General features: G+C 41.9%; 1 protein-coding gene across 1 annotated transcript in view; it reads left to right on the top strand.

The window, feature by feature from the left end:
• GLG1 (golgi glycoprotein 1) overlaps window positions 1-19,425 on the top strand; it is a 91,028-nt gene extending 71,603 nt beyond the window's left edge. Inside the window, exons 12-26 of the mRNA XM_087739794.1 lie at window positions 1,514-1,651; window positions 2,487-2,573; window positions 3,464-3,526; window positions 4,198-4,311; window positions 4,710-4,798; window positions 5,677-5,794; window positions 6,791-6,883; window positions 7,408-7,545; window positions 8,861-8,984; window positions 9,338-9,480; window positions 9,718-9,819; window positions 10,463-10,570; window positions 11,200-11,320; window positions 13,457-13,563; window positions 14,052-19,425. Of these exons, the coding sequence (XP_087595920.1) occupies window positions 1,514-1,651; window positions 2,487-2,573; window positions 3,464-3,526; window positions 4,198-4,311; window positions 4,710-4,798; window positions 5,677-5,794; window positions 6,791-6,883; window positions 7,408-7,545; window positions 8,861-8,984; window positions 9,338-9,480; window positions 9,718-9,819; window positions 10,463-10,570; window positions 11,200-11,320; window positions 13,457-13,563; window positions 14,052-14,219 (1,713 nt within the window). The 3' untranslated portion in view covers window positions 14,220-19,425. The remainder of the gene's footprint in view (window positions 1-1,513; window positions 1,652-2,486; window positions 2,574-3,463; window positions 3,527-4,197; window positions 4,312-4,709; window positions 4,799-5,676; window positions 5,795-6,790; window positions 6,884-7,407; window positions 7,546-8,860; window positions 8,985-9,337; window positions 9,481-9,717; window positions 9,820-10,462; window positions 10,571-11,199; window positions 11,321-13,456; window positions 13,564-14,051) is intronic.
• Window positions 19,426-19,499: the final 74 nt, after the last annotated feature.

The following is a 19,499-nucleotide window of genomic DNA, read 5'->3' as shown; positions in this document are numbered from 1 at the left end:
CCTTGAAAGGTCTATGTTGTTGTTCTGGTAAGGCAAACGTCAAGATGTGATAGTTGCCTGCAGGGGGAACTGTGTGCTGACAACAACTTATGTATATCTGTTTAGACACAGTGCAAGTCCTCCCCCCTGTCTTTCCAAAGAGGAATGTGATTCCTTGGAGATAGCTAGCATAGCTGCAAAATTGGTTTTATGCAAAAAGGGAGTTCCAAGCCCAGCTTTCCTAGGCTGTTTCTAATTAAGTTTTGATTTGAGTACAACTTCAGATTATACCCCATTAAATTCTTCCTATTGATATAAAGCATCCTTTCAGTTCTTTGGAGCATACCGTACTGGTAAACGTGCTTATGCTGTCTTTAAAGAAGACAGTAGGGATCTGACTTGCTGCCCTGCAATCTGGACATTCACCATAATCACATTTGTTTGGTTCAGAGCTACTCTTTTCAAGTTTGCTGCCCTCTTGTGCCAGTATCCAGACACTCCCTTGAAAGCAGCTGGGTAGTACTCGGTTCTGTTTCTTTTGGCACTGCAGTGTACATGGCCCCTAGGAGTTGGTGGGTCTACACAATGGCCTGGCTTAGAAATTAATTTCTACAGCTTGATTTAAAAGGCCTTTTGTGGCAGAGGTCAAGTATTGATTGAAAGCATCTCTCTTTTAGGAATAATTTTTTAAAATGCGGTTTCTTAGTCTGCTGAGTTGAGACTTTTTAATTCCATTTTATATTAGTGCTGACCGAAGAAATCAATAGCCAGCCTGCAAATAATCTATCAGAGAGAGAACAGGCTTTTAAATGTATTTTTCTTGTGGAAAGTAGGCTAAGGGACCAGCTGCCATCTTGAAATTTAGTATTTGAAAGCAAACTTATCAGAGGTTAGATCTGCACTTTTTTCCAGTGCTGTCCACAAATTGCTAGGTAACTTCCAGTGGTTTGGATTTTTAAATGTATGAAGTTTTGAGCTTTGACCGGTGCATTTTAGGTCTGACAAGCACCATGCCAGTATCCCTTGATTTTTCTACAGTTTGCTTCTTCCTCAGTCTTCGCAAATGCTGGCTCTAATGTGCTGCAGTGGAGATTGCTGGGAAGAAATTACAGCTGGACTATACTGCTTCATCCTGGGCTTCCCTCTTGGTGTTGAGGGCATGAGCTATTTTGACTTTCTTCTCCAGAAGCAGTCTGTAGCTTTGAATGAAGGGGGCAGTGCAGCAGATAATCTAGGGACCTGCTTTGACATCTCATTTCAAAAGCAAAGTGAAGGTTTAAGAGTATAAGATTCATTTCAGTGGAATGAAAGGAGCCTTCCTCCAAAATAAATGACAAAACTCTAAACTCTTTTGGAGCTTGGATTGCTTGTGGGGGCCCGAGCAGGCGCATGCTAAGCAGTACAGGACTTCTGTACTTTCTGGGATTGCTGATGGCATTTGTGGTCACTCTCAGTATGTCACCTGTCAGTATCTTGTTTGCGTTCTATGGATTTAGAGATCCCACATGCTAAATGCTCTTTACCCTCTTTGCAGCTATCGCGAGAGTGCAGAGCAGAGGTCCAGAGAATCCTCCATCAGCGTGCCATGGATGTGAAGCTGGACCCAGCCCTCCAGGACAAGTGCATGATTGACTTAGGGAAGTGGTGCAGTGAAAAAACGGAGACAGGGCAGGTACTGTACACAGTAACACCACTACGTCATTTGCAAAACTGAAGGGGTAGGAAGGGCAGAAAGGGGATAAAGGGACATCTTGTTAGCTGTCTCTTTATAGCTGAGGATATATTAAAAATGCATGCAGTTTGAAACATAATCTACACTAGGCTGAGAGATGGAGGGGGATATGAAGAAGCTTTGCACCTACTGCATGGCTTCAGTAGGTTCAAATGCGTAGTGGAATGAGAAGGTGGAAGGGGATACTTAACAAGAAGGACTTCAATGAAGCAACCACACCTCACCCTGAGTCTTATTTGTAATATTCTATTACAAGCTTGACATTTCCCACATAAACTTTATCCCATTTCCATTTGGCAAATACTGACATGCTTCCCGTGTTTATACAGAACTGGACTAACATCTGCTGCTACTTAACAAAGTTTCAACAAATACTTTCATGTTAAATTGCTGTGCCCTAGCACAGCTGTAGGGGAGGAGCCATTCTACAGCAGATGCAGTAGAGCATACACCGCTGTCTTTTTGAAGTGTCTATCATAGGTTGTAGATTGTGTAATTAACCTCTCATTAAGGTTATGCGAAGGACAAATTAAATGCGATATTCCAGAAGTGAAAGCACATCATACAGCTTTTGAGAACAAGCAGTAACATTCTAGACCAATGTTCTCAACCACTACTATGTATATGTGTTCTGGGAGTGCCAGCAGAGGGGTGGGATTAAATGAGACTTAAGACTTTACAAGGAGGAGGCCAGTTTTACATGTGGTGCAATATTTCAGGCCCAAATTTTCAACTTGGGTTCTTGGATCACACACTAAAATGTCTGTTTTTATAGGAGCTGGAATGCCTTCAGGACCATCTTGATGACTTGGTGTCTGATTGCAGAGACATAGTGGGAAACCTCACTGAGCTGGAGTCAGAGGTGAGCGGTTTTCAGCCTGGGATAAAGGGAAGAGTTGAGCCTGTCTAGTTAAGCTTGTCACTTTGACAGCGATGAAAAAAGGAGGTTAGAGTAGCTGCAGAAATGCAGCTCTGGCATCAAGCAGAGACCATCCATTTTACCCTGTACAATGTAAGTTTTCATGTGGGGTTCTCAAGGAAGAGAACTGAATAATGGTTCAAGATTTTAGGCTAGTGATGACATTTCTCCTGCTTAAAAAAAATTGTGGTACTGAAGCTAAGATTTCTTGAACAGTACCTTTAGTACAAGTCAGGATATGTCACGGGACTTCATTTTTTGGTCTTGCTTGCAAGTAGTTTTGAGTACTGTATTGCAACTTCCTTCCCACTGTCCCAAAATTTTTGCAAGAAATAACTGCCAGGTACATCATTAGAGGTTTTCAGTGATGTCAGCAGCTTTACTTATTTTATGAAACTGTGTATTTGACTGTCTTGCCCCAAATGGTTCCCTGTATCTCTTAAAATTTACATTGTGCCCTAGGGAAAGCTTCCTTCCAGTGGTTACAAAATGGTTTGCTCAGAACTATCATTAATCTTTAACTCCTGCCTAGGTGTAAGGTGATTTCTAGTGCTGGAGCATCCAGTTTGGAGGAGATTGGCTGAATTACCCAGGCAATGAGTTTCTGTGGAGACCAGGCTCTTCCCTTAAGCTGGAAGTCTTGTCTTGCATTTGCCACGTTGTTGGCAAGAGCGAACCCTGGGATTTCCAGAACTGAAGGGCAAAGCTGTCTAGATTGCATCTTTCAAAACCCTGTGAACTGGGTTGAGTTTAACTTGTAATCACAGAGTTTTTTCAGAGCCTTTTTTCTTGTCCATTCACTGTGAAAATGAAATATTACATGTTTTCTGCAGGACATTCAAATTGAAGCCTTGCTGATGAGAGCATGTGAGCCCATTATCCAGACATTCTGTCATGTGAGTACTCTGTAGTAGCATGAATATCTTTGGGGAAAAAACACTGTGTAGGAAAGGTTAGAGGTTTTTAGTATTAGTTCTTGGTGTACTTGGTACGCTTCAAAAGTAAATTTAGATGTAAGCAGTTACAAAAGTCTTTAATTAAAATTCTTAGTTCCATCTTAGTTCCATCTCGTTTGGGTGTTGTCAGAGCCCTACCATAAAAGCTAGAGTTTGAAGATGAAAATTGCCCTGTAACTGGAAAAAAATCACTCCTTACAGTGAGTTAAAAACTAAACTTTTTCCTTCCCCCTTGCCTGCAAGCAGTGTGTCTAGCCACTCTACTCTGTGCAGCTGCTCAGCATTGCTGAAATAACTTCTTACATTGCTCTTAGATTGAGTAGTTAAATAGCAATGAAGGCACCTAAGCTGTAATACTTCATGTAAGCATTGAGTCTCTGCAGTATGTTCTCCTGAGTCTAAAGTGTGCCTGAGATGATTCTTTTCTGAACTGTATCTATAAATACTTGTGTGGTACAAATCTCAGGTGGTCAGTTAATGGTGAGTGTAAGCTCACAATACAGTGTGGCACTGCAAGTTCCATTATTTCCCAGTCACAGTGGGCTAAAGGAGCATAAAAATCATGACTTGTAAGAGTAGCTCATTTTTAAGCCTTTCATCTGTTATTTCAGGAGGTTGCAGATAACCAGATTGATTCTGGGGACCTGATGGAGTGTCTAATACAGAACAAACACCAGAAGGAAATGAATGAAAAATGTGCAATCGGAGTTACTCATTTCCAGCTGGTAAGCAGTGCTTTTCTCTGCTATCAATGGAAGCTTGTTCTGTTTGTTGAGGGTGTTGACAGGAATTAGGTAATTATGAAACCCCTCCTTCTTTGAGATTGATTTCCCACTGTATTTCAAGTGCTCTTGTGAATTCAGACAGTTGTACTTGCATGCCTGGTCATAAATGGTCACTTCTGGAGATGATTTATTATCAGACCCTCCTCCCTTCCTGGCGTGTGGTAGATAGGGTCCCAAGTTCTTCAGCAGTGCAGTGTCCCCCTTGCTTCCACATTAGTAAGTTGTGGACAAAAGCATTTGCTGATTGTATGATTCAACAAGTGTTCTTTTGGGCAGCACTTTTCATTTTTTCCTCCAGGTGACCAAAGTTGTTTTTTTTTCTTATTTCTCTCTTGCAGGTTCAAATGAAAGATTTTAGGTTCTCATACAAGTTTAAAATGGCTTGCAAGGAGGATGTGCTGAAACTTTGCCCCAACATCAAAAAAAAGTATGTAGCACCTGACTAAACAGCAATCTGATTGTATAAATATGTAATAAAATTACAGGATATTTCATGATAGCACAGAAAATGCTGTACTTCATTTAACGGCTGATTGTTTTGTGTTTTTCCTTAGTGACTGCATTCTGCAGATGCTTAAGGTAGAGGCATTGCAGGCCTCTCTAAAATTTCTTCTGCTTTATTCTTGCATACAAGCCTGTCCTCTTTATTTTTCTTGCTCTGAAAATAGCTAATGATCACAATTAGTGGACTGCATGTCCCAAGATGTTTTATATCCTTGCTAGATTCATCGTCTTCTAAGATGCAGGCTACTGTTGTTCCAGTTGCTGATCTGGGAAAGGAAAATATCCCACTTGTTTTAGTTGGTTTGTTCGTTTCAGTATAAGGGTTTTTTAATGGCCTACTGCAATGATGTAAGGCTAAATTACACACAAGGTGAATCCTGTTTGTGGATAGCAAGACTATTTGCATTTTATGATATAAATGCCCTTCCCATAATGCAAAAGGATTGTTTGCAATGCCATGTGGGTATTTCACCGGCATCTATTTCTGAGATTAAGTAAGGCTTTTCTAAAGTGCTCACATAACTGAAGAGCAGAGGTCTTGCTGGGCAGGGGTGTGGTGGGATTTTGAATATCTTCCTGCCTGCTGATCTAGACTCTAGATAGCATCAGATTTGGGTTTTAATTGTGATCCAGTTACTCTACATAGAGCTGTACCCAGGCTACAAGTAAGCGTAGGTGCACACAGACTTCATGTTGTGTTTGGATTCTTGGGGTTAATTTCTCTGATGTGGTGATCCAACACCAATCTTGGCTGGTCTAAGCGAAGGGCATATGAGTAAAAAGCTGTTTTCTTTTCTGCAGGGTGGATGTAGTGATCTGTCTGAGCACAACTGTGCGCAATGATACTTTGCAGGACGCCAAGGAGCACAGGGTCTCTCTGAAGTGCCGCAAACAGCTGCGTGTTGAGGAGCTAGAGATGGTAAACATACATGAAACTCTTGATCTTCCTGCTCTTCTAGTAATGTCCTTGAATTAAAGCTTCCTGGTTTGTCCACCCTGGAAAAAAGGAAGCTCATTTGTAAGATGTATCTAATTTATTTTTTCTGCTGTTCTTACAACAAAAGGCTTAATTGCCCTTCACAGTGAAAGTAATGAATGTCTACTTTAACGCCTTAAATATAGTCCCGTGAAGGCTAAGGCAAGCTAAATGGTCACTGGAATTTCGGCTAGAATTGCTTATGTTTAGTGTTAGATAGCAATGTGCTACACATGCTGATATCCTTAAAGTCCTCTAGGAGGGAATAAAAGCTTCATTTACAGACTGAGGAAACAAGCCCAGATGAAGCAACTCAACTCCAGCTGCTCTAAGTTGCTCAGTGGATAAACAAGAGTAGTATTTGTTCTGGTAGGCAAGGCTGCCTTTCAACTTCCTGCTGCAGTGCTTGCAGCAATAAATTCATGAGGTCTTTGTCCAGTAGGTATTGTTTGAGTGTTAAAGCTTCACCTTAAGTAGGCTCATATCAGAAGATGCAGCACTCTTGCCTTTGTATGGCAGAATTCAAATGCTGGGCATCGCTAAAAGCAGGAAACTTCATTCACATCCTCCAGATCACCCAATATATGAGTGGTTATTAATATGTCCTTTTGCTTTCACATGAAAACATTTTGGCTGTCTTGGACATTTGTGTTGATGCCCTTATAGGAGGAGCAGTGGAAACAACTTGCCAGCTCTAAAATTCGGTTTAAACCCTTTCTTCAGTGTAAAAAGCCAGCTGATCCACTGCATGGATTTGCAAAGTTGATTTCCCACTAACACCACTTCTCACACCCAGGACCCTTAAATTCAAAGAAACTGACCTGCCTGTTGTGAGAGTTGCTTGCTTTTTGTGAGTAGAGGGCTCTAGTTAATAGATTAACAAAGTAAAATAGTCTTTAGAGTCCTACATAAAAGTTCATATTGTAATTTATCCTGCAGACCGAGGATATCAGACTTGAACCAGAACTGTATGAGGCTTGTAAAAGTGACATCAAGAATTACTGCCAAAACGTGCCCTATGGCAATGCTCAGGTAATGGATTTTATTAATAATTTACAATTTAATTCGTACTTTCATTTCAGAAAACATGAGTGCAGCGTTAGATTTTCATTTTGATACTACTGAAATATTTCGTTAGTATTTTGAGCATTTTTTTTTCCCCTATTGGTTCACAAGCATTAATATTGGGTAAATGCAATGATGTGAGCAGTTCATTCCTCACCTAATGCTAGTTTTAAGCTATTAGCAGCTGGCTCCTGCAAATGTTGCTAAAGATTTCTTAGGTGTAACGTCTGCAAGATGAGGTTTGGGGTTTTGGAGTAAGTCCAGGGGGCCCTCTTCATCTCATTAAATCTTTGTGAGAAGAGATGAGCTTAAAGCAAGTCCTGGAAATCAGCATTGGTAATGACTTTTCCCAATGCCTAGGTTTTATGAACTTAACTGCATAAATCAGGTGAAGAGAGCCATTAGGGGAACACATAGATGTGCATTTTGAGCAGCATATGACAGGATCGTATCAACAATGTCTCTGTTATAGTTGTAATACTGTGTTGTAGATTATTGAATGCCTGAAAGAAATCAAGAAGCAGTTGAGTACCCGGTGCCACCAGAAGGTGTTTAAACTGCAGGAGACAGAGATGATGGATCCAGAACTGGACTACACGCTCATGAGAGTTTGCAAGCAGATGATCAAGGTAATGGTAGTGTGCTGATTTAAGAGGGTGAGGTTGGGATATAAGAGCTCTGTTGGTTTTGAGCTTCCCATAAAAGCTTGTTTACAAGACTGCTGTGTTGTTTCAAAAGTATGATTGCTTTTTTTCAAAATAATCAGTTTCTTAACTCTGAATCAGGCTGAGATTTCTTCAGGGCTCTTCTCTTCCAAATATCTGATCAAAGCCTGTGCACTAATAAATTTCTTCCTAACTGCCAGCAGAATTGAGGAGGAAGTCTGTGCTGAGGCTTCTAATACAGTTTTCATCTAGTTGTTTTGGATTTGGATTGGCTTTTAGCAAAGGTGAAGAAATTATGATTACAGAGAGTAGTAACATCTTCAGTTCACTGCTGACCTGGTGCACACAGACTTTCATCAAACTGATAAAGCAGGCAAAGTCATGCAAAACTTAAAATTAGAAATGCTGGCTTAAAGTGGTACCACATGGAAAGCAGCAGTGAATGTTAATACAAGACACTCTTGCACAGTAGCCAGAATTGCAAGCCCTGAAACACTAGTATGTGTGGTCTGGATGCAGTGACCTGACTCCATATTGTGGCTGAAGCAGAACATCTTGAGAATTTATTGCTCTCCAGTACAGACTCATGCTTTTAAAAAAAGACCTGTAATCTCACCAAAATGGTGAGGATTAGAAGATGCAACAGCCTTACCTAACACCCACAGAATTAGTTTTAACAAAATAAATTAGTACCTTGGTCTGAATTTTGGGTAAGCTGTTTCACTTTTGACTGTCTAATTCAGGGCAGGAATGGGCAAATTAGTATCAGTGAACTGTTCTCTGCTTTCTTGTTCTGTACAGTCTTACTTTGTACTGACTGTTACTAGCGAAGTCTTTACCAGTTGCTTTGTCCAGCCAGCATTTATGCAGAACAGCAGTATGTGTAAAGATTCCCTTTCTAGTTTCTAAAATAAAGGAGAGCGAAAGTAGTTGGGTGTGAGACCTAATTTGGTGTGTATTTCTTGCAAAGCGTGCTGTAACTTAAGAATAGAAAATAAAGGCAAATTACTTTTGATACTGCCAACTCAAGCTGATGCCTAGAAGCCAGTCAAGACTGTACAGCTTAATGCTCACTCCATAAGCAGAGGTATTCGTGCCCATAATCAATTTAGAGAGTCGCACTGTTCTTTTTAATAGGAGGTGTTGGGGCTAGGGAGTGTGTCTGAATACCTCTGGGTTGGGCAGGTGGTTATTCTTTTCCATGAATATAGTTGGTTTTATTTTTTCAAGTGCTTAGTGATGGACCTTGGGGTTTGGGGTTTGTTTTTTCTTTTTGTAGCGGTTTTGTCCAGAGGCAGACTCAAAAAATATGTTGCAGTGTTTGAAACAAAACAAGAACAGTGAAGTGATGGATCCTAAATGCAAGCAAATGATTACCAAGCGTCAGATTACACAGAACACAGGTATCCTCTTCTGAAAAAAACTTAACTTGCCTGCCTGAGCTGTTGAGTGGTCTCCATGGTTGAAAGAATATTTGCTTTGTTTTATTCTCCTTCATGGTTGTCAGCGCACAGACTGACTTTATTCAGTCAGGTTATTGAGAGTCAGCATGCTTTATGGGATCCACTTTATCCTGAAGCTCTTACCTCACAAGTTAAAATTCTGTTGTCAAAAAATACTGGTTTTCCCCAAAATTAAATTTGTTGATGGTACAATGTCATCCAGGATATTTTTATCAAATTTCTTTTGGAGTGTTACATTCTGTAATCTGAAGAGATGCGTACTCTAGTGAAGTTCTGTCATCTTTCCTGGTTAGATTACCGCTTAAATCCAGTGCTCAGGAAGGCATGCAAAGCAGACATACCGAAATTCTGCCAAAATATCCTGAATAGGGCCAAGGATGATACAGAGTTGGAAGGACAAGTCATCTCATGCCTGAAGTTGAAATATGCAGACCAGGTGAGTAGAGCTGGTGCATGCAAATGAGAAACTGTGCAGGATTGTGCTGAGCAACAGTCACTGAATAACAAATGAAACTTGGGCCTGTGGTGTGTTCAATGTGTGTAACAGGCTGTACATAAACGAGTTTTTACGCTTCTATACAAGTATTACGGAATACACAGGTTGAAATTCAAGGTGATTGACTTACGAAAATAAAGGTCATTGAGTGGGTTAATGACTTTCTCCGCTTAATAGCGTCTCTCTCCAGACTGTGAGGACCAAATTCGAGTGATAATCCAGGAATCGGCTCTTGATTATCGGCTGGATCCCCAACTTCAGATGCACTGTTCTGAAGAGGTAGGGGAAGTCGCTCAGCGGCTACTTTTTCAGGATGAAAACTCCCTTCATGAAACAGATTTTGTTTCTTAAAACATGAACTATCCTGCTAATTAAACAAAAGCCCTCTTTGAACTGCTGCTAGCTAGTCAGGTTCTCTGCTTATGATTTTTGTCTGGTGTGCAAGAATTGCAGTTTCCTGTGCAGTGCTAACACAAAGTTAATTTTTTCATCTGGGATCTCATCAGTACTCGTGACTATGGAAAAATACTGCTTTCCTGTTGTAAAAAAATGTGTGCTGGTTCTCTGGTCTTGTCAGCTTTAACTGGCATACAGTCAGATTTGAGCTTTTAGTTTTGATAGCCGAATCAGCCTTGTCTCAAGTATTGCTTATTTCGTATCTTAACGTTATTTCTATGCTGTTCTCCTCCCTGCTTTCCTCTCAATACAGTACTATTGACTTCTTGCTGTTGGGTTTCAAAGGGTATGCATATTGCATGAGCCAGGTTGCATTTGGCTGTGGGGATTCGTGGTGGGGGGAAGTATCTTATTGTGTGTTCTCTAGCTGCACCCTGTGATGAACTAATATATTGAAATACAGATGTGCTAAAAGGCAGAATAATTGTTGTGAACTACTTATGTTAAAATACCTTTTTAAAAATAGATTTCCAGCTTGTGTGCGGAAGAAGCAGCAGCTCAGGAGCAGACTGGGCAGGTGGAAGAGTGTCTGAAAGTGAATCTGCTGAAAATAAAAACTGAAATGTGCAAGAAGGTAAAGGAAATAAGTTGAATGTGCTCTAAAAGGCATCCTGTCCCTGCAGAAGTCGGTTCTTTTTCCAGATCACAGCCCAGGCCATATTCTAGCTAGTATGAAGCCAGAGCTCTGCAAATTTCCTTACACATCTCAGTTCTGGCCTGCAGGGATTCAATTCAATTTCAATTTGCCAGTGAAAATTGTGCCGACAATGCCTCCTTTGGAATTCCAGGCTTCAATCCTTCCTTGCCAAAGTTTCTTGTTACTAATCTGTTTTCTGTTGCTGTCTCTGTTGCAGCCTGCCTGTGTGCTGGGTATGGCCTAGGCACTGGCTATGATCAAGGGCTGTATGAGTTGCCCCCGTGGCTATGGCACCTTATTTCAGTTCTAACTGAGTAACCCTGGCATATTGACTTTGTATTTTAGATTAATATGGGTATTTTATTGACCCTAACTGTGGTAATCCTTATAAAACAGGACATTTAATCCAGCCTAAGCCAGCATTCATAGCCTCATCCAGGGACAATGGTGTTTTTTCTCATGATCCTGGATTTAAAAAGATGGTGCACCTTTCAGAAACATTGAGCAGTATGAGTTTTGTTCTCTCTCGTTTTTTTGAGATGTACTTGTACTTTCTGCCTCCCCAGGAAGTGCTCAACATGCTGAAAGAAAGCAAAGCAGATATATTTGTTGACCCAGTGCTCCACACAGCCTGTGCCCTAGACATCAAACACCACTGTGCTGCCATTCCACCAGGAAGAGGACGCCGTAAGTGCTCATGCTTTACTCATATAACCTCAGTCCTGGGGGCCTTAATGCTGGTAAGAGAATGCAGCTTATCTTAAGGACCAGATCTTTCCACCAGTCCTTTACAGGTAATGAAGTGGAATGACTGCAGAGGTGGTAGATAACACTAGAAGATGGCTACCAAGAATCATAGAATCATTAAGGTTGGAAAGGACCTCTGAGTTCAAGTCCAACTGTTAACCTAACTGCCCGGTGCACCTCTAAACCATGTCCCTAAGCACCACATCCACACGTTTTTTGAATACTTCCAGGGACTGTGATTGCACCACTTCCCTGGGCAGTCTGTTCCAATGCCTAACCACTCTCTCTGGGAAGAAATTTTTCCTAGTATCTAATCTAAATCTCCCCTGACACAACTTGAGGCCATAACAAGTCCTTCCTTGTGTCCGAGGTGGGACCAGTTCTTCAATCCTGATATAATATCCTTGCAGCCTTATCTGCAATTTTAATAAGTATATTTTATATTCCATCATTCATATGATTACTGACAATAGTGTGTGATTCTGGATCCGTAACCCTTCTGCGATATCCCTCCTCAGTTAAATCCTGTTGAAAACGAGCTCTTAATACACATGGACTCATTTTTGCAGTGAGGTTTATCTCCCACCCTGTATCAGCTTCACGCAGGATACAGCTCCCAAGCTTACTTATGACAGTGTTATATCAGACTGCATCAAAAGCTTCCCTGGAACTAAACTGCTTCTGTTACAGAAGCAAATCAATTTGGTTTCACAAGATTCATTCTTAGCTAATCCCCTTGGTCCTTCTTTCTTTATGTCAGTCTTTGTCCAGGCTTCTTTGTTTTAGTATTTTTGACAGACAAAATTAAACTGAAGTCCTTTGGTCCTCTTTTTTCTTCTCTGCTTAAATATACCAGTTTTTCTTTTCCAATATTACAGAGGGTAGGTAATCTTCACTACATTTTCTAAGTTCACATAGCAGCTAAAGGCTTTGAGACTTCATCAACTGTTCCAAGTCCCCTAAGACTGAGTTCATCAAGTTCAGACCACTTGAAACATCATTTAAGTATTTCCTAACCCATACTTTTCCTGTTTGAGGTCAAGCTTTTGCACTTTGTTACTGCTGTTACGTTAGCTAGCTGGATAGTACATATGGCTGTTTAAGGAAAGCTAGTGGGGGGAAAAAGTTCTGAACTTTCCCATCTTTCTGAGTTTATCTGGCATTAAAAATAGCAGCCAAGTATTTTCCTGATCATTATCTTTTGTGCTGGTTACTGAATGCCTTTCTGAAATTCTGGATATCCTTTATTCCTGTTTTGTCATAATTCTTTTGATGTGTGTTCTGACATGTTTGCACTGAAGGTATGCAGAAATCTGTAGTTTAGAGAGGGATGTGCCTCTGAGTGTTTGAAATGACAATTGTGTTTAAAAAGTCTGGAGTCAGTTTAAAGTTTGTGGCCTGTTTGCTATGAACAAAATAACTCTTCAGTGCAAAGCAGAAAGCATCCAATTAGGGATTATTCAAGTAAGGCAGTACAAAGTATAAAATACAAAATTTTATGTCCGTGTCTTGTATGAGCATATAAAAGAGCTTATGAATTAGCCAAGGCACTCCATAGGCACCCAGAACATTGTGATCCCATTTCCTTTGCACAGGACTGTGCAAAAGCTCAGGAAGTTAAACCTTTCCAAAACATTTTGTTGATCAAAAGAAACTCCTAACAAGCCTAAGGAGATATACTGTGTTTTTTCCTGAGCTGAATTTGATCTTAGTTCTCTCTAAAGCATAGTGGCACAGAATTTAGAATACAGCTCACTGAAGGTGCAAATTTATAAGACTTATGAAATCTCATGTAAATCACATGAATTACATCTTGGATACGTACTGTAATTTCTTTTTGGAAGTCAAAATTCCTTGTACCTCAAATGTAATATTAATCATCAATCTTGGTGAAATTGCTAGCTTCAAGGGTACAACAGGGCTTTGTATACAGTCTGTCACGCTGGCTAGTCTGTTTAGAAAGCCGTGTAACTGTCAGCCTTTAGTAGAATTAGTGTCCCTTTTCAGCAGTCTTTCCATAGCATGTTGTTGAAGCCACTGTTTCTATTTTGTAACACCATCTTCTCCGCATTACAGAAATGTCATGCTTAATGGAAGCTCTGGAAGACAAGCGTGTGAGGTTGCAACCTGAATGCAAGAAACGCCTTAATGATCGTATTGAAATGTGGAGCTATGCTGCAAAGGTGAATATGTAAAGGATTTGAGTAAACTACTTCCTTTTTGTGCATTGGATCTTTCTGTTGCAAGCTATTCATGAAAAACTTCAACTGTAATGAAATTCTTGTCTCTGAAGTTTAACATTTTGATTTTGGTCCAGAAAAATTGAAATCGGGTCTCCTTTTTTGAACTTGTATATCTTATGCTCTCAGTGTCTGGGGTGCATCCTCAACAGTGCAGTATTAAACTGTCTTCTGTGCACACAGGACCTGGTCTCCTGTAGAGAAGGTCTGGGACAATGAAATAGGGTCAGCAGAACTTCCTGTTACAAAGCTGTCTCCTGAGCAGCAGTTCCTTCAGATGAATCATTGCAGGCCTGCTTGTTTGTGGTGCAGGCCAAGTCTGATGATGACAGGAGGCAATAGCAGTACCAGAGACTAAACCTGATAAATGCCGAGGCGGAGGGTCACATGGAAAGTACAGCTTGGCTCATTTATTCCCTTCTGACCTCCAGGTTGCCCCAGCGGAAGGCTTTTCTGACCTTGCCATGCAAGTTATGACCTCTCCGTCCAAGAACTACATACTGTCTGTGATCACGGTTGGCATCTGTGTACTCTTCCTGATCGGCCTGATGTGTGGACGCATCACCAAGCGGGTGACAAGAGAGCTCAAGGACAGGTAGAGCCTGGATTGCCTGCTGAAGAAAAGCCTGCCCAGTGCCCAGTTTTGTACAGCCCTCCTCTGTATAGTCTACCCACCCCCTCTTGTGAGAGGAGAATAAAAAAAAAAAAAAAAATTAGAACAGCAGCAGGTGTTGGCTCAGTTTTCCCATCCTGGATCTCATCCACAGCATCTTCATCCTATGAAAGTTTGTGTGCAACATTGGCAGCCCAGCCAGCAGCTTTTGTTACCCCTTTGTTAGCAGACTCTCGTTTACCTGCCTGTAGACAAGTCTCTATTGTACTGTTGGAACTGCCTTCACTCTCCAAATCAGACTGATATGACCTGCAGCTCAAGCCGTTTTTAAGTAAATTTTTAAAGAAAGACATACCGACTATATGATTTAGGTAATGGTTCATACTGAAATCTAGTCATCCTCTGTGGCTGGGTGAAATTGGGGCAGGAAATTAAAGGGTACATTGCATCTTACACCACAGTTGGCCTTGTTTTGGACATCTTGCTCATCTTATGTAAAGCATCTTCAGAGCATAGTCTTGGACATCCTAAGGACACCAGTCACTGGTGTCATCTTCTAGTGAATATCCTGCTTTTGTTACTGTGGATTTTTTTGGCTGAAAAGATGTCCTTTCTTCCTCTGCCACTCGCAAGATAGAATAAAATACTGACCAGGATCAAATAATCACGTGAGCTGTACAACTTGTATTTCAGTACATTAAAGACACGGTGTAGACGCAAGGCATATAGAGCCTGTCAGTAGTGTACAGCGCTGCTGTCAGCGGGCATTAAGTGCCCTGATCAGTTATGCGGTCAACTTTTTTAGTAGCGATGATGCAGTAAAATTCTAACACTCCTTTTGTTTTACCTTGCTGCTGCTAAGCTATTACCCTTCCAAATTAACTATCTACAGATGGTATTGACATGCTGGCAATATGGTGCTTTGTCAGCGATGCAGAAGGCGACTGAACACTCAACATGCTCTATCTGTAAAAGAGTTACTTGTGGGCTAGTGTAGTGGTTTGTGACTGGCCTGTCTGGGTCTTAATGGATTGAGTGGTAGCACTGAAGAGTGTTTTTCATTTCCACAACTACAATTGATAAGGGATAGCAACTGGCATTTTCTGGGATGTAGGACACAGGTGCTGGTCCAGAAGGCCAACCAGGAGTGGATGGGAGGATGATAGTGTTGTATGAAAGGCAGAAACATCTGGATCATTAAGGGAAGTAGCTTTCGTGTTGTTGCCATCAGCGTGTGTACTCACGCTGTATATAGTTGCACTCCCAGAATGCGATACTCATACCCGAGAGCCCAAAGAAGGTGTTTTAGAAAAGTTGCGCCAGTAGTTGTGGCCTCTTCTTACCATCACCTTTGTTCCTCAAGTACGAGGAGGCGTGGAGGTCATAAGCCACGTGCTTTGGCTGAAACATTGAGTGTGTTGGTGAAATCTAAAAGTGACTGCACAAGAGTCCATGTGTACAGTAGGGTATACTTTATTCGCCTTTTAGATGTGCTCACCTGCATGTGCTACAGTAAAAATCATGTGCCTGAAACTGCCCAACTTAGGCTGATGATGCTTGAACCATAACTTGGTTTTCCCACTTAGTGCACTGCTAGGTAAGACCTGACGCTTCCAGTTCTCCGCGTTGTTCTCTAGAAGAACAGCAGAGGTGGTTTTGAGACACTTCGGAGTGTGTACCAGCTGATTCCGATGATGCTGCGTGTATAGAATGGTGTATACAAAATACTGTGAGCTTTTGCTGCAACTGGAGCTTTTTGCAAACATACCTTCATCCCACTCTGAGGATGGACGGCAAACTATTAGTGATTTGGTTGTAGACTTACTATGCCAGTGAGTCTTTCACAAATGCTTCTGGTTTTATATCAAAGTATTATGAACACAAGACAAGCAGTAGAGAAGGTCTGAGCAATGAAGGTTCAGTGGAGAATTAGTGCATGGTAGGATTCCAGTTCAGTGGTTAGGCAGAACAGAAATTAAGCCTGAATTCTTTCTCTCATCCCTCTTCCCTGGTGCTAATGGAGCTTAACTGGCTCTCTGTCAATGTGAAGTGAAGCAGAAGAGGAACAGTTGATTGCGTCTCTTGAGGTAGCGCAGGTGTGTAACACCACAAATGTTATTTTGGAAATTATAAGTGTATATTGTTTCACTTGACAGAGTGCTGAAATTACTGCTGTAGAGATGGGTGTGTTCGCAGAGCTGCCGGCAAGGGAAGTGGGATCTTTGTGCAGCCTTGCTTGCTTGGCACCAGTCCTGCTTCTCAACATGTCTATCAGGCATAATTAAATTGCTATTGGAGGGCTTTTTTTAAACTGTTGTGACTTTTTTGAGAAGGCATTTTGTAACCTGATGAGCTTGAAAAGCCTAATTAGATGGTTTATTGTCTAGAAATAGCATCTTCCACTAAATTCCAAAAGACATTGCAGTGAAAATTGTAGGTTTGTAGCCATAGTTCTGAATGTAAACCCTGTTCAGCTCTGAAGGTGACTTTCTTTACTTTCAGATATAAGGCTTTCTGGGTTTCTTGCTTTTTAATTTAGAGAAGGTTAAGATGAGGGTGCCTGGAGTGCTGTGTTAGGAGTCTGTAGTCTATGGTGGTGTTAGTCTGTGGTCGGTGGTGTTTCTGACAGTGGTAGCAGGCTCACCTGGGAATTCGGTTTCAGTGCGAGTGCTCTGGGTTGGTGTTATAGGTATGTGTCTGGAGGCCCTCTGAAGCAAAGGTAGGATACTAAATAAGTTTCTGCATGATTCCCTCAGATGCCCTTTTTCACTGTAAGGACGCAGACCCACCTTTTAAAGGTATGACACTGGCAAAGGATCTAGGCCATTTTATCATTGAGCATCCTTATCTCTTAATGTTCTAAAATGGGGCCTCCTGCCACTGCTAGTGACGAAATTTCCTTTTTTCATGACTAAAAATCTACCAGTCCCAGTCTTGAAACATCCTCCTCCTTTTCATGTATACCTAGAAATCTAGAGGTCTCAAAAGCACAGAAGCCCACACAAGTACTCTTCCAAAAATAACCTGCTCGTGCTGTTGCCAACACAACCTCTTGCCTGCAGGTAACCATTTTCCCTTGCGGGGAAAGAAAGAAATTGTTGTAAGAAATACTGCTGTTGCCTTGAACTTGAGGAAGCCTTTGTAACTTCTCTGATCTAATTGAGGGTGCTAGGAATAGCTGCGATCAGCCAAGAGTGTTGGTGTGGCAAAACCTGGGGTAACCCTTCCTCTTCATGACCCTCGCCTCTTGGTGGAGAAGGCTGCCTTCCACAGAATGCGGTTCAGGAGGTGTTTTATTTGTTGTTTTTGGTGGTGTTTTGTTTTTTTTTTCCTTGTCATCACAAAACCTTCTCTTGGAGAGCTTATTCTAGACATGGTGATGCTGAGCTCCTGGGGTGTATGGCAGGGCTGGATGACCGGGACCTAGCAAGGCATGCAGCTCTCCATTTCCCTCCTGCTGCTGCAAGGGTTAACAGGTTATGTTTCCTAAATGATGGCACCTGTTTAGATGACAAGGGGAAGGGGGACTGTGCATGATGTGCACCTTGTTACTTCACTCCTGCTAGCCTGTTCATTCTTGTTGACCTTAATAAGCTTATTTATTGTTTACCTAGTGAGTCTATCAAGTCCTTTTGCTAAGTTTCAACTTGGGACTCTCCTGCCTCGCCTCTGTCATTCAGGCTGCTGGAGGAGCTCATCTGGGTAGGAGCAAACTTCCTGGCACTTCAGGTACCGTCCAGCGAGCTGATTGCCTGTATGTCTGTCACTGCAAAGGGCTGGAAAAGCCCTATTGAAGTTCAAATAATTCTGTAACAAAATTTAAGCATTTCACCCAGAATCTGACACTTAAAAATCCATGCAAATAGAATCAGTCTTGTTCTGAAAGAATCCACAGTAAGTGCATTGTATGAAAAATAATGGAGAGGAGCGAAATATCTCTTACGAACAGAATCTAACTGTGGGTAGGTACAGAGGGAAGAAATGTGACAAGCCAGAGGGATCACTCAAATCCCGTAATGTTGTAGAGGAATTGTGTTCAAGTTGGATGGTGACTTTCGTTAAAACACAACTTTATTATTTAGTTGAAAGAAGATTGTAGTACTTTTTTTTTTTTTTACTTTATCAGGTTTGGTTTTTTTTTTTTTTTTTAAAAAAAGGTAGTTTTGAGGTGTGTGTGAGTGCATAAGTGTGGTATAAAACCGGAACATTTCATCTAGCACTTCTGTCCCTATTTAAAATATAGCTCTGTGGACTCAAACAGCTGTAGTGTCGGTTTGTATAAAAGTACATTCTTAATTATGGGGCTTAAAATCTTCAAGGCAGCTCCCAGGTACTGATCTTTGTGCAGTCTCCCTGCTTGGAGGCCAAACCTGCCGGCTCACTTCCACTGGTGAATCGTGGTTAGAGGGGACCCAAATCATGCGCGTACGGGAAAGAATTTGGCTGGTGCCGCTCTTTGTCCTATACAGGTGGAGTCCTGCATTGTACCCACTCTGCCGAGTTCCCAAATGCTGCCTCTACGGGACAGGGGGGAGTAATAACATATTGCCTGCCACTCACTGGCCGAAGGCAGATTCCTGGTTTCTCCTTCCACAACACCCGAATTTCATTCCATAGCCGATGGAAAGCAAGTAGATCCCTTCCTGCGATCCCACCCCACCGCCCCCCTGTATTTACTGAGTAGCAGCGCTTGCGTAGCCCCCGGCTTGGGAAATACTGAACGTGGGGCAAAGGGGAAGGCGCGGCTGTCGCCCGCGGGCCCTGGTGCCGAGCGGAGGGGCGCGGGAGCCGTGGCCGGTGCCTGCGTCGGGCCGGGACACGCGCCGCAGAGACGGAGCGGGTTTTTCGGGGAGGCGAGGGGCTGCGTCCCCCTCGGGGTGGCCCTGCAGGCCTCCCCCCGCAGTGTACAAAACAGACCCAGCGGATTCCTGTTGTACAGCAGAAGCTGTTTGAACTTAGTCTCTTTTTTTTTTATTATTATTATTTTAAATGTGACATTAACGAGACTTTTTTTGTAAATTGTTTTCCCTTTCTGTGTATAAATCCTGGCCAGTCCTTGTTTTGGGTTTATTTTGTTACATGTTCATGCTGTGTAATTTTGAGATGTTACTGAGATTCTGAACATAATAATGTGCATTTTTTCTGTACAGATGAAATGGGAGAATTTAATAAAAAGAGTCTGCAGGTTTTCACTTGTTGTAGTTCATTCCCCCTGGGGGCGGGGACAGGGGCGGGGCATCGCTCGGCCGCCGCGCTGGGGATTGGC

The sequence above is a fragment of the Nipponia nippon genome, unplaced genomic scaffold (genome assembly GCF_047370975.1).
Source record: "Nipponia nippon isolate SJK-2023a ecotype South Korea unplaced genomic scaffold, ASM4737097v1 scaffold_7, whole genome shotgun sequence".
NCBI classification, from domain to species: domain Eukaryota; kingdom Metazoa; phylum Chordata; class Aves; order Pelecaniformes; family Threskiornithidae; genus Nipponia; species Nipponia nippon.
Note: the sequence above shows the minus strand (reverse complement) of the source record. Positions and strands in the feature narration are given on the sequence as shown.